The sequence below is a fragment of the Lemur catta genome, chromosome 4, assembly GCF_020740605.2.
Source record: "Lemur catta isolate mLemCat1 chromosome 4, mLemCat1.pri, whole genome shotgun sequence".
Lineage (NCBI taxonomy): Eukaryota > Metazoa > Chordata > Mammalia > Primates > Lemuridae > Lemur > Lemur catta.
Window position 1 is genome coordinate 54,297,409 of NC_059131.1, and position 27,930 is coordinate 54,325,338.

The window sequence follows — 27,930 nt, forward strand, 5'->3', positions numbered from 1 at the left end:
TGGTGGTGAGGAACTTTAGTATGAGTAGCTCTATTTTGGCTTAGTCTGTTGGGCCTAGTGCAGGAGCTCAGTCCAAACGAATGGTTTCCTTTAAATTTTATTTAACGGGTCTAAAGTTGTCTTCAGTTATTAAACTTTGTCCTTCCAGGTAGAGAGGGGAGGAGGGACGCCTTTGCATAACTTTATGTCCTGCTTTTAGGCAAATGGAAGAGGACAGAGAGCTTTTTGTGTATCCAGGGACTTCTCAATTGCCTTCAGCTCAAAAGAGTCCTTACTGCTAAGGATGTTGCTGAAGGCAGGTTTGGCTGCTGCCACCCAGGAACCGAACACGAAAGGTGAGGAGTGTTGGTGAAGGAAAAGTAGTTGATTCAAGTGCCAGGAGCCTGAGGAGATGGCAGAGTATTGTCTTAAACACCATCATCTCATCTTTCTCTGATTACTGAGCAATTTTATTAACTAATATAAAGGGAAGGCGTAAAGGGGGTACCTAGCAGAAAGCAAGCTTTGTGCAAATCATCACGACTTGTTCACTAGGTATCAGTCAACAATGAATCATCAGGATCTTGTTATCAGCTGTCTACGGCAGGCCCGTTGTGGACTCTTGATCTGTTCATGTTCAAAACCATGTTCTAATCTTGTGACCGTTAGCTGTGTAAACAAGCAGCAGATTAATTCTAAACTTTAGAGAGAAAGCCAGCCAAAAGCAAACCAGAAGCAAAATTGCTTCCCTTTAGCTATCCTAGCAGTATAGCCTGAATGGCCCTAGGGCTGCGCTTACAAAGCGGCATATTTCGGGGTGGTACCTTCTGGTTTCCTTACAGGTATACTACTTTTATTGATGCTATCAGTCACTACTATTCCAGTCCCTTCACCTCAGACCACCCCAGCCCCAGTCTCCCTCATTTTTCTTTCACCTCGCGCCGTTTGCGCACTCATCTCCTACCCAGCAATGCCCGGAACGTAGCGATCCATCAGTAAGCACTGTTGCCCCAGTGTTGTTTCTGGCGGGGATTCGCTGTGTGCGGCTCTCTGACAGGGAGTGGTTGAAAGGGCAGCAGGCACTAGTGAAGAAATGAGGTGCTTCACCGCATAAGATGGGGAGGAAGGAGGGGTGAGCCTCAACCTGTGCCTTTGGCGCATCGGGAAGGAGGGTGGGCTTTGGAGGGGTGAGGTGGGCTTGAGGGCCCGGGTTGCCCGGGTGGATCAGGGGTGCCAGGGGCCTGGGCGGGGCCTGGGCGGGGCTCGGAGCGGCTGGGCTGGGGGTGAGGCGGGCACTGCGCGCGGAGGCGCAAACGCGCAGACTCCCAGCAGAAGCAGGACCGTGGGACTCGAGAGGTTGCGGAGCTCAGGAAGGCCATGAGGCGCGCTGTGGCAGAGCTCGTCTCGCCGCTTGTGGGGCTGTGGCTGTTGCTCTGCAGCTGGGGGTGCCCCGGGAACGCCGAGCCGCGGTCCCCGCCAGATAAGATCGGTAGGCGAGGAGTGGGCGCTGCAGGAGGGCATCGGACAGCCGCTGCATAGCGCGCCCAGGCTCGCGGGCCCGGCGGAGGCCGGGCTGCTGGGGCCAAGCCTGCTTCGCAGGTCGCACTTCACCCTCAGGGCGGCTTTCGGTCCTCCTGGGAGTGGGATCGTGCCTTCGCAGGCGTGGAGAGGTGCCCACTTGAGAAATGGGCGTGGATGGGGACCGGGGCGGGTGGGCGCCAAGCGTTCCTGCAGCCCCTGTGCCCTAGGCCTGAGGTCCCTCTCTGCGCCTTCCCTTTGCTGCACCTTGCGAGGCCAGTGTTCCGACTGGACTCGGAGCGCCCGGCCTCTCCTGCTATGCAGATTTCAGACGCGCAGACACAGCACAGGGCAGTGGAAACAAGCTGACCCTGTCCGCTTCCCTTGACAGGCTGGAACCCCTTTCCCCGTCTCCGCTTTGCTGAGGTCGACCTGCTCTCAGAGGCCCCTGGCTTGCACAGTTTCTTTGCTTAGGACTAGTAGAGCTGCTGAATTCAGAATCTGCTCTTTCTAATTTCAGGTGCTTTGGTGTTTTGCTCCCTGCTCCTCCGCCTCTTTTTAAAATTGTGTTCTTCCGGATCATTAACCTATGTACTTTGAGTCTCCATTGAGACAGAACAAAGCTAGAAATGGCGGTCACTTTGTTTAGCATGCTTACTGCGAATGCCCACCTCTTCTGTTCCCTTGAGCTGGGCACCAAGAGGGGTGTGCAGGCCCATTGGTGCCTCCACAAAGACCTGTGAGACTCTCTGGGCATTGGGGAAAAAATTAAATGTGTGAATTTTTAACTTAACATACTACCACTTTTGTCTGGTGTCTGTGTCTGAGCAGATTCACAGAGTTGGATCTTCACTGCAGGTGTCTTTGCCCCCCTTCTCCAGGCTTCCCTGAACTGTTGGTAATAGCTTTCAGTAACAGCCATTATTAGTTAATGGTCTTTGAAAAACAAAACAAAACAAAACAACACACACAGATAATAAGAGGGGGGAAAAAACTGTTCCTTTTTTCCCCCTCAGCGATTATTGGAGCTGGAATCGGTGGCACTTCAGCAGCCTATATTCTGCGGCAGAAATTTGGGAAAGATGTGAAGATTGACGTGTTTGAAAGAGAAGAGGTGGGGGGCCGGCTGGCCACTATGACGGTTCAGGGGCAAGACTATGAGGCAGGAGGTTCTATCATCCATCCTTTAAATCTGCACATGAAGCGTTTTGTCAAAGATCTGGGTATGTAATTTTGGTCTTAGATCTCATCAGATTTGTGTGTGACATCCCTGGATATTTTTCATCAGATGGAGACCTGAAACTTTTCTGCCTTGTTAATTGTCTTTGACGGTGAAGTTGGTAAAAACTGTTTTCCTCACTTTCCTGTTAGCAGTTGGTACTAGCTGCACTCCGGTAATGGGACACTGGTTATCAGTATCTTCTGTTATCTGGAATTACAGACAAGGGGTAGGGATGGGGGTGGCTGCTCTTGTCAGTTCTTAAACCTCTGGGTTTGTGTTGAAGAATCAGAGAATGTTTTGAGCTAGCAGCAACCTTTGTGTGCTCATTTAACAGCTGAGGAAGTGAGACCCAGAGGCTTGAAGTGTCTGGCTTCAAGTCACTCACGCAGCTATGGGTATAGACATGTGCCTTGAACTTGGGATGTCCGACTGTTGCCCTGCCAGGAGAGGCACCGGAGGGGTTGTGGGGCAGGCCTGGCAGGCCTCTGCAGGCCCTTTCCTCAGGGAATTGTGTAATTTTGGCCTCCTTCCAGTTATCTGAAATATCCAGTTATGCAAAATAGGAGTCTAATGGGAATGGAAGTGCCCCTTTCCCCTCAGCTGCCTTCCACATCCCCTGTGGATGCTTCCTGGGCTTCTGTTTCCTCCATGAAGGCAAATGTCCCCCCGGAACAAGTCATGCCACAGAGAGTCCTGTCTGACAGTTTTTTTTAATTTTTTATTTATTTTTATTTTTATTATTTTTTTTTGAGACAGAGTCTCACTCTGTTGCCCGGGCTAGAGTGCCGTGGCATCAGCCTAGCTCACAGCAACCTCAAACTCCTGGGCTCAAGCGATCCTGCTGCCTCAGCCTCCCGAGTAGCTGGGACTACAGTTATGTACCACCATGCCCGGCTAATTTTTCTATATATATGTTTTTAGCTGTCTGTATAATTTCTTTTCTATTTTTAGTAGAGACGGAGGTCTCACTCTTGCTCAGGCTGGTCTCGAACTCCTGAGCTCAAACAATCCGCCCGCCTCGGCCCCCCAGAGTGCTAGGATTATAGGCATGAGCCACTGCGCCCAGCCCAGTTTTGTTTTAAATTGAATTCAGTTGGTACTCTGCCTTGTTTCCTTTGACTCTCTAGTGTTTTTAGACTAAAAATAGCCAGATAAAAATATATCTCATTTTGATTTGTCTGTATGATCATCTGACCCATCTTCTAGAGAATCTGCTTTTGGACAGTAGTGAGTGTATAGTGTATCGCACTGTTCTAAAGATAGAACTACTTTAATGTGTCTCCTGAATACACATTAAATTTGGGAAGCACCAGATTCATTCACTTCAGAGTGTCCCCAGGAGTTTCAGATCACCTTCTTTCATTTGATCAGCACAGAAACCATTGACTTAGCTACCGTTTCTCTGCTTTTGCAGGTCTCTCTACTCTTCCAGTCTCTGGTGGCCTAGTGGGAGTGTATGATGGAGAGACTCTGGTGTTTGAGGAGAGCAGCTGGTTCATAATTAACATGATTAAACTCATTTGGCGCTATGGATTTCAGTCCTTCCGAATGCACATGTGGGTAGAGGATGTGTTAGGGAAATTCATGAGGTAATTTTTTCCCTTCCATTTAACCTAAGACCTTGCAGTTTGATGAACTTTAGGAATTATAATTTCTTTGAAGAGTTCTACCTATGTGCAAGGTCTGTTTGTAAGATTGCTAGGCAAAATGTTTTGCAGAAAATATTCAGACCATTTATCCACTCAGAAATTGAAAGGGTAGTTTAGTTTTGTCTTGATATATATTTTGCAAATGCCTTTTTAGTGTTGCCAGACACTCTTAGATGCTTTACCAATGTTAAGTGCTTGAATTCTCATGACATCTTTCTCAAGTAGGTAGTCTTCTTAGCTTCTCTGCACAGATGTGGAAGGTGGCATCATAGAGAGGTTTTAAGTGTGCAAGTTCACCCACCTAGTCAGTGGTGGAACTGGAGTTCCTACGCAGGCATTTTGGCTCTAGAGTCCTTACTCTTAATCCCTGCACTGAGCGGGTGTTGTGTAGATGAAAGAGATAATGTGTACAAGAGCTTGTAGAAAGGATCAAAAAACTTAAATGCGCTTTAATAATGACATGATGTTTCAGGGAAGCCAGCAGCCTGAAGTAGAGTGTAAGTTCTGTACCCCAGTAATTTAAATTGGGATATTAAATTCCAACACTGTCCTGGGTAGTGAGAATACAAGTGTCTCTTTTTCGTCCTTATACTTTTATAGATTTTATCTTTTTTTCTTTTATTTTTGGGACAGAGTCTCGCTGTGTTGCCTGGGCTAGAGTGCAGTGGGGTCAGCCTGGCTCACAGCAATCTCAAACTCCTGGGCTCAAGCCATCCTCCTGCATCAGCTTCCTGAGTAGCTGGCACTACAGGTGCACACCACCACACCGGGGTAATTTTTTCTATTTTTAGTAGAGACAGGGTCTCACTCTTGCTCAGGCTGGTCTCAAACTCCTGACCTCAGGCCATCCTCCTGCCTTCACCTCCCAGAGTGCTAGGATTACAGGCGTGAGCCACCATGCCCGGCCAGCTTTTCTAGATTTTAAAAAATTTTCTGTCTATGAATGTGCATTGCTTTGTTGATCAGGAAAAATAAAATAGTTGAATTTTGGAAGATGCAATCTATTTTTTAAAAAGCTCTTGATATGTTAATTGGTATGCTGATTTACAGTTTTAGGTGCTGGAGAAATTCAGCCCCTTGTGAATGTTAATATTTCATTACTGTGACTGTTTTTTTAAAATTTAATTTAATTTATTATTATTTTTTTGAGACAGAGTCTCACTCTTTTGTCCTGGGTAGAGTGCAGTGGGCTCATTGCAACCTCACACTCCTAGGCTCAAGTGATCCTCCTGCCTTAGCCTTCCAAGTAGCTGGGACTATAGGCATGGTGGGTCACAACACCTGGCTAATTTTTCTATTTTTAGTAGAGATGAGGGTCTCACTCTTGCTCAGGCTGGTCTCAAACTCCTGACCTTAAGCAAACCTCCTGCCTTGGCCTCCCTGAGTGCTAGGATTACAGGCCTGAGCCACCACATCTAGCCAATTTTGTCTTTTTCTGTTTCCTAAGTTCTACCAATTTCTGTTTCACCTCAGGGACATCCTAAATTCTTCTATTTCTTGCTTGCTTTTTTTTTTTCCCTTAAGAGACGGGGTCTTGCTCTTGCTCAGGCTGGTCTCAAACTCCTGAGCTCAAGCAATCCTCCAGCCTTGGGCTCCCAGAGTGCTATGATTACAGGCATGAACCACTACTCCAGCATGTTTTTTTGTTTTTGTTTTAAAGGAACATGAGCTAAAATTTAATTGTTCATTTCTTACATTTGAAGTACTCTTTGATGACATCTTTGGCTGGAGATTCTTTGCTGTAGTCCTTAACTGCTACACACCTGCAACCAACCAATATACAGGGTTTCCCCTCTTGTCAATTTTACAGAGGCCTACCGATTCCCCTAGTTTCTTGTTGTCATCAACCTTAATTAGATTGATCTGGTGTTCAGTACAAAGGGCTTTCACCATCTTGACATATATAGGCTCATCACAGTAGGATGTAAGCACACAAAGATAGGCTTGGTGCTTGTCTAAGGCTTTGGTAGCTATGCGAATTCCACATGCAAGGCCATCATGGATGAGGGTGGTCTTCAGGACCTCTTATATAGCAGTTTTAACGTCTCTTACACCTCCAGCAGCAATGCCTTCCTTGGCCATGGCGATGGGTTTCAGGTGGAGCCGAATCTTGAATGCTCCCCAGCCTCTGCCTCCTTGGTACTTGGCAGTCGTGGGGAAAAAGGACGTTACTGTGGTTGTTTTAACATAAGAAAATAATAGTTTTTTTGTTTTGTTTTTGAGACAGAGTCTCGCTCTGTTGCCCAGGCTAGAGTGCATGGCATCAGCCTGGCTCACAGCAACCTCAAACTCCTGGGCTCAAGCAATCCTTCTGCCTCAGCCTCCTGAGTAGCTGGAACTACAGGCATGTGCCACCATGCCCGGCTAATTTTTTTCTATATGTTTTTAGCTGTCCAGATCATTTCTTTCTATTTTTAGTAGAGACGGGGGTCTCGCTCTTGCTCAGGCTGGTCTCGAACTCCTGACTTTGAGCAATCCTCCCGCCTCGGCCTCCCAGAGTGTTAGGATTACAGGCGTGAGCTACTGCGCCCGGCTGAAAATAATAGTTAAAAAGGTAAAATGACCTGTCATATGACCAAGTATTGAACAGGAGTAATGTAAGATTTGAGAAGTTGCTATAGCTTTTATAACTTGCAGTAGTTAGGGACTTTTCTCTCTAAACATCATTCTTAGGTTAATTCCTTGTGTTCCTTTCTTTCCTCTGGGTAAGAAAGTCTAGCAATAAGTCCAGCTACAGTGCATACTGTTTTAAAGTACTCATTCATTCATTTATTCATTCACCCAATACTGAGTGCCTGTTATGTGGCACACATTAATCTGGGTAGAGGGTATAGGACCTGGAACATGTCCTTGCCCTCAAAGAAAATATATTTTAAGCGTGGTGTAGTGGCATGCCTGTACTCCCAGCTACTCTGGAGCTGAGGCAGGAGGATAGCTTCAGTCCAAGAGTTCGAGACTGGGCTATGCAACATAGTGACACCCTGTATCTAAACATAAAAAAAACTAGCTGGGCAGGGTGGCAGGTGCCTGTACTTTCAGCTACTTGGGAGGCTGAGGCGTAAGGATTGCTTGATGCCAGGAGTTTGAGATCAGCCTGGACAATATACCAGGACCTTGTTTCAAAAAAGAAAAAGCAAACCTCCTTCACCACAAAAAAATATTCTAGTGAAGAGACAGGCAATAAACAAATAACTAAGAAAATATATAGAAGTTGTATAGAGACAGCCAATCACTTTTTATAGAAGGTGGTGGCATGTTGCTGTATGCTCAGCAGGCAGGTCAAGGTCAGATGCAGCCCTGCCTGTGTGTGTCTTTTCTTTTACCTGTGGCTTGTTTGTCACGTAGGGAATTGCCCTTCAAGAAATTATGAAGTCATGTTTGAAGGGAATCGGGGTATTACAGAACTGTGAAAAAGACCCAGTGATATACTGTTTTTTCTTTTTTCTTTTTTGGACAGAGTCTCACTCTGTCCCCTTGGGTAGAGTGTACTGATGTCATCATGTCTCACTGCAGCCTCAAACTCCTGGGTTCAAGCGACCCCCCTGCCTCAGCCTCCTGAGTAGCTGGTACTATAGGCACACAGCACCACGCCTGGCTAATTTTTCTGTTTTTAGTAGAAACAGGTTCTCCCTCTTGCTCAGGCTGATCTCCAACTCCTGAGCTCAAGCCATCCTCTTGGCTCAGATAAATATTTTTAATATCACTCCTTGTTGGAGATATTGTGGAATGTCACAAAACCCAGAATTTGAACCCACATAGGTTACCAAAGAAGAATCTAGGACAACTAATTCTCCTCCATTTCAGTTAAAGCAGTAGTTCTCAACCTTGGCTGCACATTAGAATCACAGGGGGGGTCTTTTAAAAATACAAATGCTGAACTTCACCCCTAAGAGATACCTGTAGCCAAAGTTGAGAACCATGGGTTGAAATGTGCAATTGGAGGATATTCGTTTTTTTTTTTTTTTTTTTTAAGACAGAGTCTCGCTCTGTTGCTTGGGCTAGAGTGAGTGCCGTGGCATCAGCCTAGCTCACAGCAACCTCAAACTCCTGGGCTCAAACGATCCTACTGCCTCAGCCTCCCAAGTAGCTGGGACTACAGGCATGTGCCACCATGCCCGGCTAATTTTTTCTATATATATATTTTAGTTGTCCAGATAATTTCTTTCTATTTTTAGTAGAGACGGGGTCTCGCTCTTGCTCAGGCTGGTCTTGAACTCCTGACCTCGAGCTATCCACCCACCTTGGCCTCCCAGAGTGCTAGAATTACAGGCGTGAGCCACCGCGCCTGGCCTGGAGGATATACTTAAGTTTTTTTTCTTTTAAATAGTATAGAAACCTGAAGCCCTTGCTCAAAAATTTATCTTTTTTTGTCTGTGTGTGTGTGTATTAGATCCAGTTTGTCCTCATGTAAGTAGCTTATGTGATCTTCTGCAGAAACTTTTGGGGATATGTTAACCAACCTTAGGGAGGCACATTGTCATTGTGTTCTTCCATTTCAGAGTGTACATAGTGTAAACTAAGGCCCATGTGACAATAATAAAGCATGACACTTGAAAGGGGATTCAAGTTTGTGGTTGGCAACACTTTAGATAGACGCCCCAGGGGTATGCGGTCATTCTTCTCCACTGTTGGAAGTACTTGGGTGGAAATTCTGCAGCCCCTGACATCCACATTGCCTGGTTATTATCCAGTTCTGCACATTTATTTATGCAGTTTGTCTGGTTGGATGCCATTCTATACTCCAAAGTCCAACCTCTTATCTCACCCCTTTCAACAAAGCTTTTCCCCTGATTGGATGTTATTCTTTACTCCAAAGTCCAAATTCTTGTCTCACCCCTTTCAACAAATCCTTGCCCTAATACCTCACTCAGCAATCATCTTTCTTTTTAAACATCCATTAAGGAGTATATGGTGCACACCGTGTGCTTGTGTTCTATAGTATGCACAGTAACTAGAAAGCAGTAGTTGAATTGAATTCTCTGGTCTACTGATAGCTTCCTTTTGAGATACCTTGTCATATAGGCTAGGTTAAAGCTCATTCTTGTCTCTAGAATTAGTGCATTTCTGCAAACATATTAGATCCCTAACACTTCTTGATCTATGTTGACTTAAAATCACAAGGTCTGTAAGTTTGGAGAAGAGAGCTTCATTTTTTATAATGGGTTACGACCTGCAGGCTGGCCACCCTTCAGTTCGGGGAGTGTATCCTCCAACAGAGACCAAAAGAAGGCACTTCAAAGGGGGAAGGGTGAGACAGGAACTTATGCTGAACAGGTCGGCTAAGTGTACATATTCGGCAGTTTACAAGAGAAGATATGAATATTTTCAGAGGGGGGCATGTGTGTGTATATTAAGTAAACATGCATGTTACATATGTTCCATGCTCACTTTGGGGTGGAGTCTTAACATTTAAATGCAGTAAAATTAGGATCTATGTTTCAAAAGGTAAAACAGGGCCAGGTGTGGTGGCTCATGTGTGTCTGTAATCCCAGTACTTTGGGAGGCTGAAGCTGGAGGATCACTTGAGGCCAGGGGTTTAAGACCAGCATGGGCAACACAGCAAGACCCTCATCTCTATAAAAAAAAATTAGCTGGGTGTGGTGCCCTGGGCCTGTAGTCCCAACTACTCAGGAGGCTGAGGCAAGAGGATTACTTGAGACCAAGACGAAGTTGCAGTGAACTGTGATCACACCACTGCCCTCCAGCTGGGGTAAGGTAGTGAGAGCCCATCTGTTAAACTCCAAAGGTCCTAGCACTCTGGGAGCAAGACCCCATCTCTACTAAAAATATAAAAAAGTAGCCAGGTGTGGTAGTGCATGCCTATAGTCCCAGTTACTCAGGAGGCTGAGGCAGGAGGATCGCTTGAGTCTAGGAGTTTGAGGTTGCAGTGAGCTACAGTGACACCCCTGCACTCTACCTGGGGTGACAGAGCGAGACTCTGTCTCAAAAAAACCCAAATGGGTGAAATGGAGGACGGAGAGGTGCCGTGTGTACCATTTAGATTTTGTTTCTTTTACTGTATATTTTTAAAGTTGTTTTCTTTCAGTTGACATCTTAAAACAGTATTTATTGTTAATAATCATTATCTTAATTGTTTTAAGTTAATAACAACTTGCTCTAATATAGTTCATGACTGGGCACGGTGGCTCATGCCTGTAATCCTAGCACTCTGGGAGGCCAAAGGCAGGAGGATTGCTTGAGATAAGGAGTTCGAGACCAGCCTGAGCAAGAGTGAGACCTCATCTCTACTAAAAATAGAAAAATTAGCCGGGCATGGTGGCACACACCTGTAGTCCCAGCTACTCTCAAGGCTGAGGCAGGAAGGAATGCTTGAACCCAAGAGTTTGAGGTTGCTGTGAGCAAGGATGATGCCACCGTCCTCTACCCAGGGCGACAGAGTGAGATTCTGTCTCAGAAAAATAAATACATAAATAATATAGGTTCATTATTTCTCCCCTTTTTATTGTCATACAATTATATCTTTATACATTATAAGCCCATTACTATAGTTCTATAATTATTGCTTCATGCAGTTACAAACAAATATATCTTCATACTGTATTTTATATTTTTATTTGTTGTGGTTTGTTTTTGTTTTTAGGGTCTCGCTCTGTTGCCCAGACTAGAATGCAGTGGGATCATTATGGCTTACTGCAACCTCAAGTTCTTGGGCTTAAGCAATCCTCTTCCGAGTAGCTGTGACTATGGGCACGTGTCACCATACTCGGCAAATTTTTCTATTATTTGTAGAGACATGGTCTCACCTCACTCTTGCTCAGGCTGGTCTCAAACTCCTGGCCTCAAGCAATCCTCCCACCTTGGGCTCCCCATGTGCTAGGATTATTGGTGTGAGCCACCGTGCCTGGCATATTTAGTGTATTTTAATTTATGTAATTACCTTATCAGTGCTGTTTATTTGTACTTGTGGATTCAAGAATCTGTCAAGTGTTCTGTCTTAGCCTGAGGATTACCTTTGGAGTTTCTTGTGGTCAGGTCTGCTAGTGTTGTAGTCTGTGTTTTTGTTTATGTTGGAATGCCTTAATTTTACTTCATTCTGAAGGATAATTTTCCTGCTTATAGAACTCTTGGTTAACAGTGTTTCTTTCAGTATTCTTTGTCAAGATAGTCCCTTCTGGTCTCCACGGTTTCTGATGAAGAGTCAGCTGTTAATCTTATTGAGGATCTTTTTATGGGATGAGTTGCTTTTCTCTTTATGCTTTACAGATTCTGTCTTTCCACAGTTTGAATATGATGTGTCTAGATATGAATCTCTTTGCTTTTATCTTATTGGTGTTTGTTGAGCTTCTTGGATGTGCAGATCAATTTTTTTAAATCAAATTTGGGAAGTTTTTGGCTATTCTCTCATAGGATTCCCATTATCTGAATGTTGGTATGCTTCATGTTGTCCCACGGATCTCTGAGGCTGTGCTCATTTTCCTTAACTTTTTTTTTCTTTCTGTTCTTCAACCTGTACAATCCCAATTTACCTATCTTCAAGTTTGCTGATTCTCCTGCTATTTCAAGTCTACTGTTGAGCCCTGTAGTGAATTTTTTATTTCAGATATTGTACTTTTCAACTCCAGAATTTTTTTTTTGTGTGTGTTTTTTTTAAATCATTTCTGTGTTAATATTGATAATCTATATTTGGGGAGACATTTCTGTCATACTTGCTTTAGTTCTTGAAACATGGTTTCCTTTAGTTCTTTGAACATATTTATTATAGCTGATTTAAAGTCTTTATCTAGTAAGTTCAATGTCTAGGCTTCCTAATGGATGGTTTCTATTGACTGTTTCCCCCCGCCCCTGTGTAAAAGCCATACTATCTTGAGTATCTCATAATTTGTTATTGAAACCTGGACATTTAAAATGATATTATATGGCAACTCTGGAAATCAGTTTCACCTTCATCTCAGGGCTTGTTTTTGTTGCTACTGCTGCTATTGGTTTAGTGACTTTCTGGTACTAATTGTCTGAAGTCTGTATTCTTCATGTAAGCCTTATGTGTGTTAGGGTATGTTTTCAATGCTCTAGCAGGCATTTACAGCTCTGCTTTAGCATTTATACTTGCTACTTGCTCAAAGCGTCAGGGTCAGCCAGAGGTGACGGATTAGCCTGATCTTTCCTGGTCATGGGATAATAGCCTTGCACATGCACATGCCCTTCTAGATTTCCGGGAACATGTTTTTTATTTTCATTCCCCAGTATTAAAGTTTTTAAAGTTTTGGTCAGTCTCTTTTAGCCCCAATTGGTATCAGTCGCAGGAAGCTGTGATGTTAAAAAATTGCCACTGATTTTTTTTTGACACATGCCCTCAGGATGGGGCTGTTTGTATACAGTGAGCTCTGAATCAGGTCAAAGAAAGACAAGCCCCGAGGATAGAGCTTTTTGGGATCTGCCACATAGTGACAGAACTGCCATATAGTGACAGTTCTTTGGGGATGGTGATTTTTAGGAACCCCAAACCGGTTCTGTGCTGTCCAGTAGCTTATGAGTTGCTGATTTCACATTTCTTATAGTGGCAAGACTTGCTGTTTTTCAAAGCTACTGCAGAGCTGGCATGAGGAGGAAGGGAATAGGGCAAGTTAAAATGCTATAGGGCTCATTGTTCTTACTGAGATTCAGCCACTTTTCTTGAATCAATACTCCTTGCATTTTGACAAGGATTTGGTTTATTTCCAGAGTTGTGAAAAAGTTGATGTTGAAAATTTTTGCCAGTATTCTCAATGCTTTTATGGAGGAGCAGATTTTCAGAGGTCCTTACTCTACCGTTGTGAAAGTGCTCCCCACCCCCCTTACTTTTCTGACTTTACCTCCTTCTCTTCTGGAGATCTGCATCAGCTGCACTGGCCTCAGTGTTTCTGGAACATGCCAGGGAAGCTTCTGTTGTGTGGATTTTGCACTGCTTTTACCTCTACCTGAATATTTACCCCCAGGTATTTGTATGCTTTGCTTCCTCACCTTTTTCAGGTCTTTGCTCAGCTGTCACCTTCACAGTGAGGCTTTCCCTGACCTCTCTAATCATTTTATTGGACTGTCTTATTTAGAGTTACAACCCTGCCAACCCCATGCATTCTCATTCTTCCTTTCTGATTTTTCTCCTTAATACTTACCATTCTCTAACCTGTTATATAATTTACCTGCATTTAGTTAATTTTTATTTCCTATTTTCCCAACTAGAACACAAGCCGCATGAGGGCAGAGATTTTTTTCTGTTGCGGTGACTTCTGTATCCTCCGTACATAGAACAGTGCCTATCTCAGAGTTGATGTTCCACAGATATTTGTTGAATGAATAAATAATGTTAAGGGTTATATTAGTGTAATTTGAAAAGAAAAAGGCTGTTTAAACAATCTGACTAGCAAAAACTACTAGTTATATGTCTTCTTATTTTATTTACTTATAGATTGATTGAGAAAAGATCTTGCTCTGTCACACAGGCTAGAGTGCAGTGGTGTCATCACACCTCACTGCAACCTCAGCTCCTGGGCTCAAGCAATCCTCTTGCCTCAGCCTTCCAAGTAGCTGGGACTACAGGCACACGCCACCACGCCCAGCTAATTTTTCTATTTTTAGTAGAGACGGGGTCCCGCTCTTGCTCAGGCTGGTCTTGAACCCCTGAGCTCAAGCAATCCTCCCACCTTGGCCTCCCAGAGTGCCAGGATTACAGGCATGAGCCACTGAGCCTGGCCTGCCTTGTTTGTTTATTGGCAACTATAGCAAAGAAGTTAGACTTCATGAGTTTGAGTCTAAAACTCATGGTTGTTTTTTTATATCAGTCTACATGATCTGGGCTTTATTAGTAAGCAAAAACAAGAGTTTTTTTTTAAATAAATGAATGATGACATATAAGAGTATACTTTAGGAATTCTGGGAGATTTATAAATACTTCAAAAAGAAACTAGAATTAGGTAGATCATTTCACCTTAGTAGTTTGAGTATAAATCCTAACCTAAGATCAGGAAGTGTGAATGGAGTAAAAAGATAGATATTAGGAAGATTGATAAGGTCTGCTTGGGTGGGAGAAGCAGAAAGGAGATGTGAAACATGTTTAAGCTTTAAAACTAAATAAGGTTGGGATGGGGTGAATGGAGATCAAGCCTGGTGGAAAGACAAAAATTTAATTTAGACATGTCTAAGTGCTGCTGGAAGATATAAAGAATGAAACCATGATATATCCAGTTCTTTAAAGGTGCTACCAGTGACCATATTAATGCATAAGAGTGTATAAAGAGTACAAGGACTTCTAAAGGAGGCAGAGGGCCAGGATTGTCTGGGACAGCTGGGGAATATGGTCTCTGAGCTGTGTCTTGCATGATAGGTAGAAACTCACCAGAAGGGAACATGGAAGTCAGTTTGATTCTTGTGATACTATTTCCCTTTATACATCCCCTTCTCCTCTTCTTGTTTGGTGTTTAATGGCCATTTCTCTTCTTTTCATAAAGGATCTACCGCTACCAATCTCATGAGTATGCCTTCAGCAGTGTAGAAAAATTACTACACGCTATAGGAGGGGATGAATTCCTTGGACTGCTTAACCGAACACTTCTTGAAACCTTGCAGAAAGCAGGCTTCTCTGAGAAATTCCTTGATGAAATGGTCGCTCCTGTCATGAGGATCCATTTTGGCCAAAGTGTGGGCGTCAATGCTTTTGTGGGTAAGACAGGGCTTGGAACCATGGTGGACTTTAGTTCACAAAGGGGCTCACCTGATGCTGTGGTGGCTCCTGACTTTAGGCCAAGGTTGGGGAAGGCTGCCTCTCTGTGAACCTGAGACATTATTAGCAAAATTTTATATATCTACATGTGTATTTTTAGGGAGAGAGAGTCCTTAGCTTTCATGAGTTCAGTGATTCTAAAGTGGGGGCCCCAGGGGCCATTTTTCAATGTCTGGAGACATTTAGAGCAGAACATCTCATTGGGAGCGGAGAGTTGGGTAGGCGATCTCTTACAGATTCAGAATTAAAACACATTTTTTCCACCTCTTGACAGGGGCGGTGTCACTGTCGGCTGGTGATCCTGGCCTTTGGGCAGTAGAAGGTGGCAATAAGCTTGTTTGCTCCGGGCTCCTTCAGGCTTCCAAAAGCAATCTTATATCTGGCTCAGTAATGTACATAGAGGAGAAAACAAGGACCAAGCAGACAGGTAAGCTTTAACTTTCAGTTTATTCTTTCTTATTTCCACTGTAGAAAATGATTGCTCAGGGAGGAAAACCTCTCTTCTGCCATCTCTACTCAGATCCATAATGATGGAAGTCTAAACTGCATATGTTGTCCCATGTAGAAATGTCCCCAAATGTACTCAAGTACAGTGGCATGACTCCTTGGATTTAAAAAATAATCTTATTCTCAAAAGTAAAAATTCCTTATTTTGAACTTATTGACATTCTGAAAACTGGCCTCAATGTAATAAAAATGCAAGGGACAGTTATCTTAAGGGATAAAACTCCTTTAATTCCTCAGAATTACAGAGAAACTATTAAGAAGGTATAGAATTATTTTGAGGAGATATAAAATATAGTATGTTGGAAACACTAAAGAAACGTGTGCTTCCTTATTCCCTCTAGGAAATCCCACAAAGATGTATGAAGTGGTCTACCAAATTGGATCTGAGACCCGTTCAGACTTCTATGACATCGTCTTGGTGGCCACTCCATTGAATCGAAAAATGTCCAATATTACTTTTCTCAACTTTAATCCTCCAATTGAGGAATTCCATCAAAAGTATGAACATATAGTGGCAACTTTAGTTAAGGGGGAATTAAATTCATCTGTCTTTGGCTCTAGAGCCATAGATAACTTTGGCCTTGGTACAGTTTTAACCACTGATAATTCAGATTCGTTCGTTAATAGTCTTGGGATTTCATCCCCTGTAAGGAAAGAGGAAAATCTTCAACCATCAGCAGATGGAACATATGTTTGGAAGATGTTTTCCCCAGAAACTCTTACTAAAGCACAAATTTTAAAGCTCTTTTTGTCCTATGATTATGCTGTGAAGAAGCCATGGCTTGCATATCCTCACTATGAGCCCCCAGAGAAATGCCCCTCCATCATACTTCACGATCGACTGTATTACCTCAATGGCATGGAGTGTGTAGCAAGTGCCATGGAAATGGGTGCCACTGCAGGCTACAATGCTGCGCTCCTTGCCTATCACCGCTGGAATGGACACACAGACATGATTGACCAGGATGGTTTATATGAGAAACTTAAAACTGAGCTATAAAATGATACTTTTTTTCCCCTCTCCTGGTTCCAAATGAGTATCACTGGCAAAAAAGGACAAAGTCTGAGCAGAGATGATTTTGAATAGGATATTTTGCCAATATTCCTTAGTAATCCCTGTGGATCATAAGAAAAGTACAAGGTTCTAATTAAGTGTGATGACATAACTATTGCACTATGCCCTCTCCAAAATTTCTTAAGTATTCTTTCAATATGCATTAGCAGTGTTGCTCAAACTTGTCTGATCATAAGAATTATCTGGAGTTTTTTAAACATGTGAATTCTCTAGCTCTTCTCTTAGAGATTGTTTCATTAAGTCTGAGGGCAGGGCCCTGGATTTTGATCAAAAGCGTAGAGCATTTTAAGCTGAACACTTGAGGGAGAACTTAAAGACCATGTTAGTTGGAGATTGGTCCATTTGAGCTTTTACATCTGGCTGTGATCTTCAGTGAGATAAAACTAATAAGGGAGCTGGTGTCTTTATGTCTGGCTCTTAGTAATTTTATAGCCTGTTTTGAAGTAAATGTGCTCATGCCTAAAGCCTTGACTTTCAGAATGTCCTTTGATTGGTTCTGTCTTGATATTAGGGGTGAAATTTATGTCTTAGTTGTGAGACTTTAAGATGTCATACAAAAATCTCAAGTAAATGAAAAGCAAATATGAGCTACTGAGCTAGAAACTGGCATTCTACTACATCTTCACTTAAGCAGCTTTTAAAAATACTGATAGACCCCCATAAGCAAAGATTCTGATTTAATGGATCAAGGATAGGACTTGACATTGTAACTTTTTACAATTCCCAATGTGCAACCAGGGTTGAGAATCACTGATGTGGGGGCAAAACTGTCTACAAAGGGATTTTAGTGCCCTTAAAGCAGATCCATTTTGGAAGGGATGATTTGTCTCAATGAGAACTTCAGTAGTCATCTTGATAGAAGCATTCACAGTCTAACAGCAGAGGCAACTCAAGTAACTCTGAGCAGTTGGCACTAAAGCAGGATACTGAGAGTGACACCAAGCTTGACCAAATGCAGCACATGTTCAAAGTGTTAAATGTTTCAGTTACTGTAGCATTCTGGGTGAGAAACTGGTTGCTGAAATCTTAAGACAGTGGCTCTCAGCCTTGGCTGCACACTGGAATCACATGGAGGGCTTTAAAGTGTCCCAAATGATTCTAATGTCCAGCCCAAATTTGAGAACCAGTTCTACATCTGTTGTACAAGGATCATGATTGGCTGTCATAGGCACTGGTAGAACAGAACAAGTGCTTAAGAATTCTAACAGTAAGTGCAACCAAGTTAACATGTACTGTTATTAAAGAGAAAGCCCTTCACCAGATTATGGCAGTATTACTTTAGCAAAATGGTGGAGAAGACTGATTTTTAATAAAAATGATTTCTTCCCTAGTACGGTTTATTATTATTGTTCCCTAGTACAGATTATTAATATGCTGATGAACTGCCAAAATATATTTGATATAGAGGTGGGATTAAACTCATGGTCTGTCAAAGGGTCAGCTTTTTTCTAATTTTATTCTTAATAGATGTCAAGGGGCATTTGTATTTTTTTCCTTTTATGGTCTTAATGAAGACAATTTGTAGAGAATGTAATACTGTTACGTGTATGCTAAATATTGGTACATACTAATGAAATAAGTTAATTTCTATCCTTTGTAAACTTGTTTTGCAAAGGCATATATTTTTACTTTTAAGAATACCTACTGGCCGAGTGTGGTGGCTCACATCTGTAATCCTAGCACTCTGGGAGGCTGAGGTGGGAGGATTGCTTGAGCTCAGGAGTTCAAGACCAGCCTGAGCAAGAGCGAGACCCCCACTTCTACTAAAAATAGAGAAATTAGCCATGTGTGGTGGTATATGCCTGTAGTCCCAGCTACCTGGGAGGCTGAGGCAGGAAGATCGTTTGAGCCCCGGAGTTTGAGGTTGTAGTAAGCTATGATGATGCCATTGCACTGTAGCCCAGGCAACACAGTGAGACTCTGTCTCTGTCTCACACACACACACCAATGAAAAATGTTGGTATTATATCAAACCTCCTCTGGTTACATTTCTCAGTAGGGCATCTGAAATTGCTTTCTCAAAACCAGAACAGGTTATGAATACTTCAGGCACATTAAGTAATTGTAATGCAACTACAGTATTAAAAGAATAGTGGGAAAAAAATACTATCAGAGCTTGCTGTTCCAGGTGTATTAGGTAGTTTTTCCACAATTATAGTACAAAGAATAATTTTATTGGAAGAAAAAGTGTTATCAGATCTGGCTATTCCAGGAGAATTTGTTTATTCAGTATGTTTGTAATCAGGTCAAAAAATTTATATTTTATTAAGTTCCCAGGTGAAACTACTGTTTTAGGAACCATGCTTGGGGTGCAAGTTCTACAATTCAGCTCTATGTTTCTGCAAAAAATCAATGTCCATGATGATTTACAAAGAGTTGCTGAAGAATGGAAGAATAGAAATGTATTGCACTTCACATCAACTTTCCTTATTGTGATTAAGTTAGTTTAATGCCTCTAGCTCTTTTGTTGTAAATTTTCTATAAATAGGAAATACCATTTTAGAGAGAGAAATACTTATCATAGCCATTTACTATGACCTGTGTTTTACAAGAACCTCACATATGTGTATATTCCATTCTGTACAGTTTTAAAGTTTTTCAAGATTTGCAAGCTTTTTACCACATCACAAAAAGAACAGCAGTTGAAACACTTGCTTTGTAAGGTTTCTTAATGTTAGGTGTAATACAACTATCTATAATATATCTCTTATTTGAGCTTGTGGGGCATAAAATTCATGAACTAGATATATTGTGGACAAGACTCTCACTACCCTTTCTCCACTCACAAAGACCACAATACACTGCAATATATTTTTCTGGAATCCTATTTCTACTCCTGTATTCAAATTTCCCCCCACTGAATGATTATGTTCAAAATACATAACTATAGCATTACTTCCCTGTGTTTTACTTCTGTTGTACTGTATTTGGAATATAGATGTTCTTGGGCAAGTCAGGAGATTAAAATTATTGCTCTTAAATTTTCAAAATTATACTTAATATTTCAGAAGAAACCCACTGATGTTTGCAGCTTCTTTATCTGTTCAGTGTTGAAAGATGGAGAAAAAGAATCTTTGCCATATTTTACATTTAATAAGATTGTTCTGCCAGGCGGGGTGGCTCACGCCTGTAATCCTAGCACTCTGGGAGGCCGAGGCAGGAGGATCGCTCGAGGTCAGGAGTTCAAGACCAGCCTGAGCAAGAGCAAGACCCTGTCTCTACCAAAAATAGAAAGAAGTTAGCCGGACAACTAAAGATCTATATAGAAAAAATTAGCTGGGCATGGTGGCACATGCCTGTAGTCCCAGCTACTCGGAAGGCTGAGGCAGAAGGACTGCTTGAGACCAGGAGTTTGAGGTTGCTGTGAGCTGGGCTAACGCCATGGCACTCTAGCCCAGGCAACAGAGCAAGACTTTGTCTCAAAAAAAAAAAAAAAGAAAAAAGAAAAAAAGATTGTTCCATTTTAATGCATAAAACCCTTTGAAATAAGTTTCAACCATAAGAGTAATTAGTATCTACAATTCATGTTAGAAAAAGTTAAAAAATAAGAGCAAATATTCTATATTCAGAAAATCTGAGATAGCATTTTTGAGTATTACAAAAGTTTATTTAACAAAAAGTTTAATATGAAAATGTACATGACCTGCTTTTTACATCATAGTAAAACAGGCCCTTTGGAGAGGGGACATGGATTTCTCTACTGAACAGCCATTATTTATACTCGTTCCAAGGCTTCTAACATGATGATACTATTTCCTCGTATTACCTAAGAAAGAAAAGTAAATCAGAAAACAATAATTAAGAGACAGATCAATGATGATTAAAGAATTTTCATCAAATCATTAATGGTTTTTCAATATTACAATGTCAGTTTCTGAGGGTTCCCGTAAGCTGCAGGGTCACCAAGTCTTTTTAGACATGAAGCCATGAAGCCATTTGTTAAGAGGCACGTTTTCCAGACAAAAGGCTGACAATTACCTTTATGAGATGCCAAGTCTTCACTGACTTGTCTTACTTTCTAAACTGCAAAACTGAAATGAACCTATCCATCCCTATCCTTCAGGGATCCAAAAATTAATAGGAAAGACAGGTATAGAAGAATAAGTTAGGTACAGTTTAGAGGTGCAAGATCATTTAGGGAACAAACCAGGATGGAAATTGGTAAAGGCAGGCTTTATGAAAATGACATCTTACCTGGGCCTCAGAAATTGAGTAGAATTTTGACAATAGGAAATTCTAGACAGACTACAATTAAGAAGTAGTATAAGGGGATAAGAAAATAATCTAATTTGACTGAGTGGACATGAAGTAGGAAAGAAAGATAGCTGGCATCAATCTTAGAAGGCCTCAAATGCCAGTCTTAAAGTATTTAGAGGGCATCATGAAAGCCACAATGAGCCAATGAAAGTTACAGCTGGGGGAATGACAATTATAACACTTCTTGAAACCATACATACAAAGCTTGAACAGGAGCGGCAGGAAAAGAAGTTACAAACAAAGGGCCCTAGGAGAACAGTGTCTGACCCAGTACACATGCCATACATGAAGATAAGCAAGAATACTTATGAAAACATAGCTGAAACAGCTGGTAACTGAATTCAGCAAGGATAGAAAAAGAGGTGAAACTGGAAGGCTAGGGGAGTGAAAACAAGAAGTTCCCAATGGACTGTAGATTACAATAATCCGTAGTGACCAGTCAAGTAGAATTGGTTTAGGTGAGTGCGGTGGGGGAGATGGGGTGGAGGCAATGACAGAAAATGTATTATAATTTGAGGTGTTTATTAGAAATGGAGACATTCTAAATAACATTCAGGCTAGGCACAGTGGCTCATGCCTATAATGGCAGCACTCTGGGAGGCCAAGACTGGAGGGCATTCTAGCTAGGATGACAGCAAAACTCTGTCTTCCCCCACCAAAAAAATTTCAATGTATAGCTATACCAGAGTAAAAATACTTATAACTTGTTCTTTTTTTCCCCTTCATTATTCTTGTTTTATTTATATACACACTGTGATTTACTGTCCCCCCATACAAATGTAAATTTTTGACAGCAGGGACTTTGGTGCAAAATCCCCAGTGCCTAAAACAGCAGTAGGTACACAGAGGTCTCCTGTACCTGTTAAGTAAACAAATGAATTTGCATGTAACTCCTGCAGTTGATAGAAGGGAAAATGACTGGTGGGAAGAGAGTCTTAGAGCCTGGCCGAAAATATCAGCAAGTATGGTGACAAGATGGCAAAGAATTAAAGAGCAGCTTTAAAAGAGAAGAACTTCGCCAGGCACAGTGGTGTGGGCATGTAGTCTCAGTTACTCGAGAAGCTAAGGCAGGAGGATTGCTTGGGCCCAGGGGTTTGAGATTATAGGGAGCTATGATGGTGCCAATGCATTCCAGCCTAGGCAACAGGGCAAGACCCCATCTCTTACAAATAAAAAAGAGAGAGAGAACAATGCCCTAAAAATGACAATGGTCATTGAAGGAGTCTACAGTTCCGTACTCTCAAGTTAGGAATAAAAATGTAGAAAGCTAAACAATATGCTTATCTAGTTCTCATAATTTTAAACACCTTGCCTGTTTTTTTCTTTTATATCGGATGATGAACATCACATCCCATTGATCAAAGCATAAAAACTAGCATTCCTTCCTAGTTCCCTCCTACATTTGTTGATGACTGAAAATTTCCCTAGGAATGGATGGTGGAGGAGAGAAGTTGTTTTGGATAACTGGATAACTAAGATTTTCCAATCTAATGGGCATTTCTTTTTAGCATCATTAGGAAACAAAAACTCGGGAACTTTCACGAACATTTTTTCAAATGGCATTACATACTTGTCTTGTCACATAATATTCAGAAAATAAGGCTAGTTGGTGAACACCTTTGCCTTGAATAGTATTTTCTTCCCCTTATCTGTTGTCCGAAAATATTACGTGGAAAATTCTAGAAATAAACAATTCATGAGTTTTAAACTGCATGCCTTCTGAGTAGCATGATGAAACCTTACGATGTCCTGCTAGGGACTCGAATCCTCCCTTTCTCCGGTGTTTGCACACTTCCCATTAGTCATTTAGCTATCTCTTAGTTATCAGATTTGACTGTTGTGGTATCATAGTGGTTGTGTTCAAGTAACCTTTATTTTACTTAATAATGGGCCCCAAGCCCGAGAGTAGTGATGCTGACGATATAGATATGCTAAAGGGAAGCAATAAAGTGCTTCCTGTAAGTGAAAAGGTGAAAGCTGTCAACTTAAAAAGGAAAGAAAAAAAAATCACATGTCGAGGTTGCAGAGGTGTACAGTAAGAACCAATCTCCTATCCATGAAGCTATGAAGAAGGAAAAAAAAATTCGTGGACAGTATACATAGGGTTTGCTACTATCTGAGGTTTCAGGCATCCACTCTGAGGATAAGGAGGACTATTATAGTGTTTTTCCTCTTTTGCCACTATGTTTGAGGCCCAATACCAAATCAAGTTGGAACCATGAGGTCCAGAATTACGTATTGCTTCTTTCGTTGTGCTGAACTGCTAGTTTTTGCAAAGTGCTGCTCAGGCTTTCAGCCTCTTGAAAGAGCACAGTTGTCTATTAAGAAAATGAACCTAAAATGGAGTGACAGAAGCACAACTCTAGCAAGAGCTACTGAACTATGTAGAATAAGATACAGAATTTTTACTACATTCTTAGAGGTAACTGGGGTGGAGTGAAATCTTAAGGAAGACAGAAGTTATGCCACTGACAACTCTGGATGTCTCAGAAAGAAGAGAGTTGAGATGTATCATTAGGTAACTAGGCAGCTGACAGATGCTACCAGCAAGTTAACTCCCCCTCAAAACACACTCATTCTTAATACAGTAGCATTAAGAAATTATCATGGCCTCAACGGGTCACTGACTTGGACAAGGTATTGACGAAACCAACTGTCTCCTTTGCCAAACAATTTCTGATAAAACAAAATGAACATAAACTTAACCTGTTTGTTTCCCTTCTTCCAGCTTCAAAAAAGTCCAAAGTCCATTTCTGTTTTTCCATTTTCCTTAAAATGTCTTTTTATTAAAGACCATGATGTATTATCATTACTTCATTTTCAAAGTAAAAACTCAGCTGTAAGAATTACTGTCTGCTGATCAGTTTAGGGGGAAAATTGCCAGAAGGATCTATGATCCAAGCTCAATTCCTTTTCTGATAAAATTCCAATGAGCAGTATGTCACACAATTCTCTAAAAATATTATCTTTTCAAATAAGAATTGACATTCAATATACCAAGGCCTTTCTGAACCCTTTTCAGCAAATTTGTTGAGATGAATGAAAAACCCAATCTACCCTCTATTAGAATGAAGACTTCCCAATTTGTAAAAAGGGTCAGAGGAAAATCTTGAGGTATTTAGAAACTGTTTTTATAAGAACCTGGCTGCCAATAATTCTGTCAGAGCTTTATACAATAGAAGCTCACAGGGGAATGCAAGTGAAAGGCAGTGAATGCAATTTGGGGGTTGGGGGTGATATGTAGAGACTCTAAACTGTTTTTTCAGTCATGAGTACTTTGACAAACCCTGAGAAGAGCGATTTTTTAAAATTTACATAGGCAAAGATGTTAAAAATAGGTCTATCTTCAACTCCCTACTGTTGAAACTGTAAAAAAAAAATTAGTGAGACAGAAAAAACTCAAGGCTAACAATAAGGAACTCTTATCACCTTTCAGAGGTTGTCATGCTCAATGATTTGCTAAAGCTAAGTTGTCCTTTAGGTTCACCTTTTTCAAAAAATTTGGGCTTGCCACTTATTAGGTACCCTGTCCTATGTTAGACAAAGAGGGATTCAAAGTCTGGGTCTTATTGACAAATATCAAAACTCTTCTTCAGTAGTCATACAACTATGGCCTAATGAATGTAGAAAAGTTTGCTCCTCTAGTGAGAACTCAGTATTTGTTTTTCTGGTTTTCCCTGTTTTTTTCTCATATCAATGGCTATCACTGTGATTATCCCTTTTAACTTTTACTTTGGTTACTTTTAAGTTTGAAGTGTGATAAATCCGAAAATCTAGCTTAACTATGTATACAAGTAAAATCAAAAAGTGTGATTTGTGGACTGGCAGATCTGCATTACCCTAGGCAGTTGATAGGAATACAAAATCTCAAGCTCCAACTCACACCTACTGAATCAGAATCTGCATTTTAGTAAGATTCCCTGTGGCTGATACATATGTTAAAGTTTGAGAACTATTGCTATAATAACTAACTGACTATGGGCCTCTATTATAAAGCTCCTAAATTATTTCCAACAGCTATTTCAAGCCCTAGGACCTTTGAAGGTTCTGTACAGTTGGGATCTTACCTATAGGTAACCAGATATTATCATAGCTAAATGACTGCCATGTGTTAAACTATTAATAAAAAGGAGACGGAAAGTCTAATCTGCCTGTGATTTGCTTTTTCTGGGGGGTTATCAACTCTAATTTAATCCAAGAGTTTGATATAAGGAAAGTTACTATACATTCCAAAAGAAAAATGAATTGTCTAAGAGAAATCTTAAATCTTCACTTACCACCATTCCGATATTGTTCTGTTGCCCACTAGTTGCCATCTCTACACATTCATCTATCACAAGATTCATAAAGGGATCAAATCCCCGTAATATTCCTTGGACATGTCTGCCACCATTTAATTTCACTATTAAAAAAGAGAAAAAGAAGTTTTAGGAAAACTACCCACTAACCATCAACTATTCATTAATAATTAGGTGGGATAAAACAGTTATTTGAGATGTTTGACACCCTATCCTTACTGTAGGACAAGCACTGGGTTACATGTGCTTTATATTTACTTCCACTTTTTAAAGTATTCCATAAAGTAGTACTATCTTTACTTTACAAGACGGAACTGAAATTTAGAGCTTTTAAACAACAGCATTCAAGGTTATATAGCTACTGTATGGTAGAGGTGAGATTCAAACTGAAGGCTGTCTACCTCTAAATCTAAAGCCCATGGTTTTAACCCATGGGTATACTTCAAATATTGTGTGGGTCAGATTTTTAGTTAGGTTGAACAAACCTGTTTTTCCTACACACTCCCAAGAAACAGATTAACTGTTGCTTGTCTAAGTTCTTTGTAGCTTGTTTAAAGGAAAAAAAGTTGATAAATTTTCAAATACCACAACACAGAAAAATCCTGTTAATTTTGTCAAAGTAACGGAGGACTTACAGGAAATTACTGAAAGTCTGAACCTGTTAAATTTATGAAATATCAGAAATTAGGTAAATAAAATCGTCTAGTTAGGAATTTAATCAATCTGTTTATTTAGTGGATATGAATTAGGGATTCTGTGTGCTCTATATTTTTATAAAGTTGTTCCAAACATACACTGCCAAGACACATGTAAGAAGCAACTGAATAATTAAAAACAAACTCACATGATAACTTCTTGTCCATAAATCTGAAAAAGCAAAAGGGTAAAGATTATGGAACTGATTTTAAAATTTTAAGCATAAACAAGAACAGAAGTAGGTACATTTAAAATAATTTGCTAACATTTATACAATAGGAATAATTAAAATTTAAAACAGTAAAAACCTTGTATTGCTGTAAAGAGTGAAGGAGTAATGGGTTACCTAAATAAGATACTCTATAAAGGAATGTAAATCCAGAAGGGGAAAAATTAAAATAAAAATGAAATGCATTTAGAATATATTAATCTCCATTAAGCTGTGTATTTATAGTAATGTGAATTACAAAAGCATTCTTATTCAATGCTCTTGTTTCACTGATCTTTCGATTAGATTTTCAATAATAATAGAAAAACAAAGATTTGGTTACCTTTTGGTTATTTTCAAAACTAAATAAACTAAGTTGTAAAGACAACAAACCGTAATCAAACCATATCCAATTCAATAGGTATTTTACTTCATATTTAGAAAAATAAGTAATGTTGTTTTACTGAATATTAAAGCATCAAGTTTGTATGTTCAGAATAGTTCTCAACATGTAAGTATGTTTTAGTAAAACAAAGGCATATTTTGAAACTTTAAACAATTTGAATTAAACAAGAAAATTACAGTTTACTGGCATAGTATGAGAACACTAAAGCCATGCAAGAGTCTTTACCTCTTTCAGTTATAGGCTAGAAAATATGAAATTTCATTCAATTTTTTTGTATAAGGTATCATACAATGATTCAAAGATAAATAAAACCTGGGGTCCTGAATGAAAGTGGGAATGGATATATTTACAAATAAAAATATTTATGGGATATGACAAATAACACCATATATTTTAATAGGATATATTATATAAAACATAGCAAATATAACATACAAAATCTTATTAAATCCTTACAACTTTTCAATTATGTACTATTATTACCACCATTTTACAGATGAGGAACTAGGCTCAGAAAGGTTAAATAAATTGTTCAAAGACACACAGCAAGCGAGAAAGTTTGAGCAGAGACCCTGTCTCCACTAAAAACAGAAAAATTAGCCACGTGCGGAAGCCCATGCCTGTAGTCCCTGCTACCGGGGAGGCTGAGGCAGGAGGATCGCTTGAGCCTAGGGTTTGGAGGTTGCAGTGAGGTATGATGACGCCACCGCACTGTACCCGTGGGAACTGGGCGACACTGTCTCCAAAAAAAATAAATAAATAAATAAAAATAAGGATCTCCTACTTAAAGTTTGACTTATCGGATGTAGGAAAAAATTCCAACAAACGACGAGCCTTCTCTGATTTGAAAAATGAATGTTCTTAACACAGTTCTAATGTCAGAGCAAGATATCACACGACATTCAAGTTTAACTTAATTACAAGAACACATTCTCTAAGGTTAAAGTGGTTTTTTGATTCTAATTCCTCTTGTACTATAAAACACTTGCATCCAGCTCCCTCTTTAGTTCCTTACAGAATTACCCCTCTAGCCACCTTAACTAGAACATGATGCCATTCACGATGTTCAACAAAGGGTGGTAGTCGACATCTTCCAGTAGCGAGGGAGAGCGCGGGGAAGACGACAGGCCGCGACCTCGGGACTGGGAGGCAAGTCGCCAAATGGAGGAGCCTCGGCTGCCTCGGGCGTGCGTGCTGGCGGGAAACGGAGGGTGACCTAAGGGACGCGAAAACTTCGGTGCCCATACTTACTTTTTCAACTCGGGAGGGTGAGCTTTGCTCATGGTATCTACTCCGCGGAATCAGAGACGAGTAGAAACGCAATTCGCCGCTTCCAGCACGCTCCCGCGGTAGGCCCGGCGGCTCGGGTCTGACGTCACTCATCCCCTCAGCCAATTGCTT

The 27,930-nt window shown here is 40.9% G+C and overlaps 2 protein-coding genes and 1 pseudogene across 2 annotated transcripts; 1 reads left to right on the forward strand and 2 right to left on the reverse strand.

The window, feature by feature from the left end:
- Positions 1-1,308: 1,308 nt before the first annotated feature.
- LOC123637018 (prenylcysteine oxidase-like) lies at positions 1,309-17,994 on the forward strand. Its single transcript, XM_045549798.1, has 6 exons — positions 1,309-1,468; positions 2,514-2,720; positions 4,134-4,308; positions 14,811-15,022; positions 15,357-15,509; positions 15,931-17,994. Exons 1-6 carry the CDS (start codon positions 1,357-1,359, stop codon positions 16,587-16,589), a joined length of 1,518 nt encoding a protein of 505 aa, XP_045405754.1. The 5' UTR covers positions 1,309-1,356; the 3' UTR covers positions 16,590-17,994.
- On the reverse strand, positions 6,053-6,450 carry LOC123637022 (annotated as a pseudogene).
- A 2,255-nt stretch (positions 17,995-20,249) lies between the features above and the next one.
- SNRPG (small nuclear ribonucleoprotein polypeptide G) lies at positions 20,250-27,927 on the reverse strand. The gene is made up of 4 exons (XM_045549808.1): positions 27,781-27,927; positions 26,064-26,086; positions 25,199-25,323; positions 20,250-20,430 (listed from the first exon to the last, which is right to left on the reverse strand). Exons 1-4 carry the CDS (start codon positions 27,810-27,812, stop codon positions 20,380-20,382), a joined length of 231 nt encoding a protein of 76 aa, XP_045405764.1. The 5' UTR covers positions 27,813-27,927; the 3' UTR covers positions 20,250-20,379.
- Positions 27,928-27,930: the final 3 nt, after the last annotated feature.

Bases quoted from the DNA above. Each gene is read 5' to 3' on its own strand.
- LOC123637018 (XM_045549798.1), top strand. From the start codon at position 1,357: ATGAGGCGCGCTGTGGCAGAGCTCGTCTCGCCGCTTGTGGGGCTGTGG. The intron at 1,469-2,513 runs GTAGGCGAGGAG...TTTCCCCCTCAG, and splicing joins GTCCCCGCCAGATAAGATCG to CGATTATTGGAGCTGGAATC. The intron at 4,309-14,810 runs GTAATTTTTTCC...CTTTTCATAAAG, and splicing joins GTGTTAGGGAAATTCATGAG to GATCTACCGCTACCAATCTC.
- SNRPG (XM_045549808.1), bottom strand. From the start codon at position 27,812: ATGAGCAAAGCTCACCCTCCCGAGTTGAAAAA. The intron at 26,087-27,780 runs GTAAGTATGGGC...TTGCTTTTTCAG, and splicing joins CACCCTCCCGAGTTGAAAAA to ATTTATGGACAAGAAGTTAT. The intron at 25,324-26,063 runs GTGAGTTTGTTT...CTTTTTTAATAG, and splicing joins TATGGACAAGAAGTTATCAT to TGAAATTAAATGGTGGCAGA.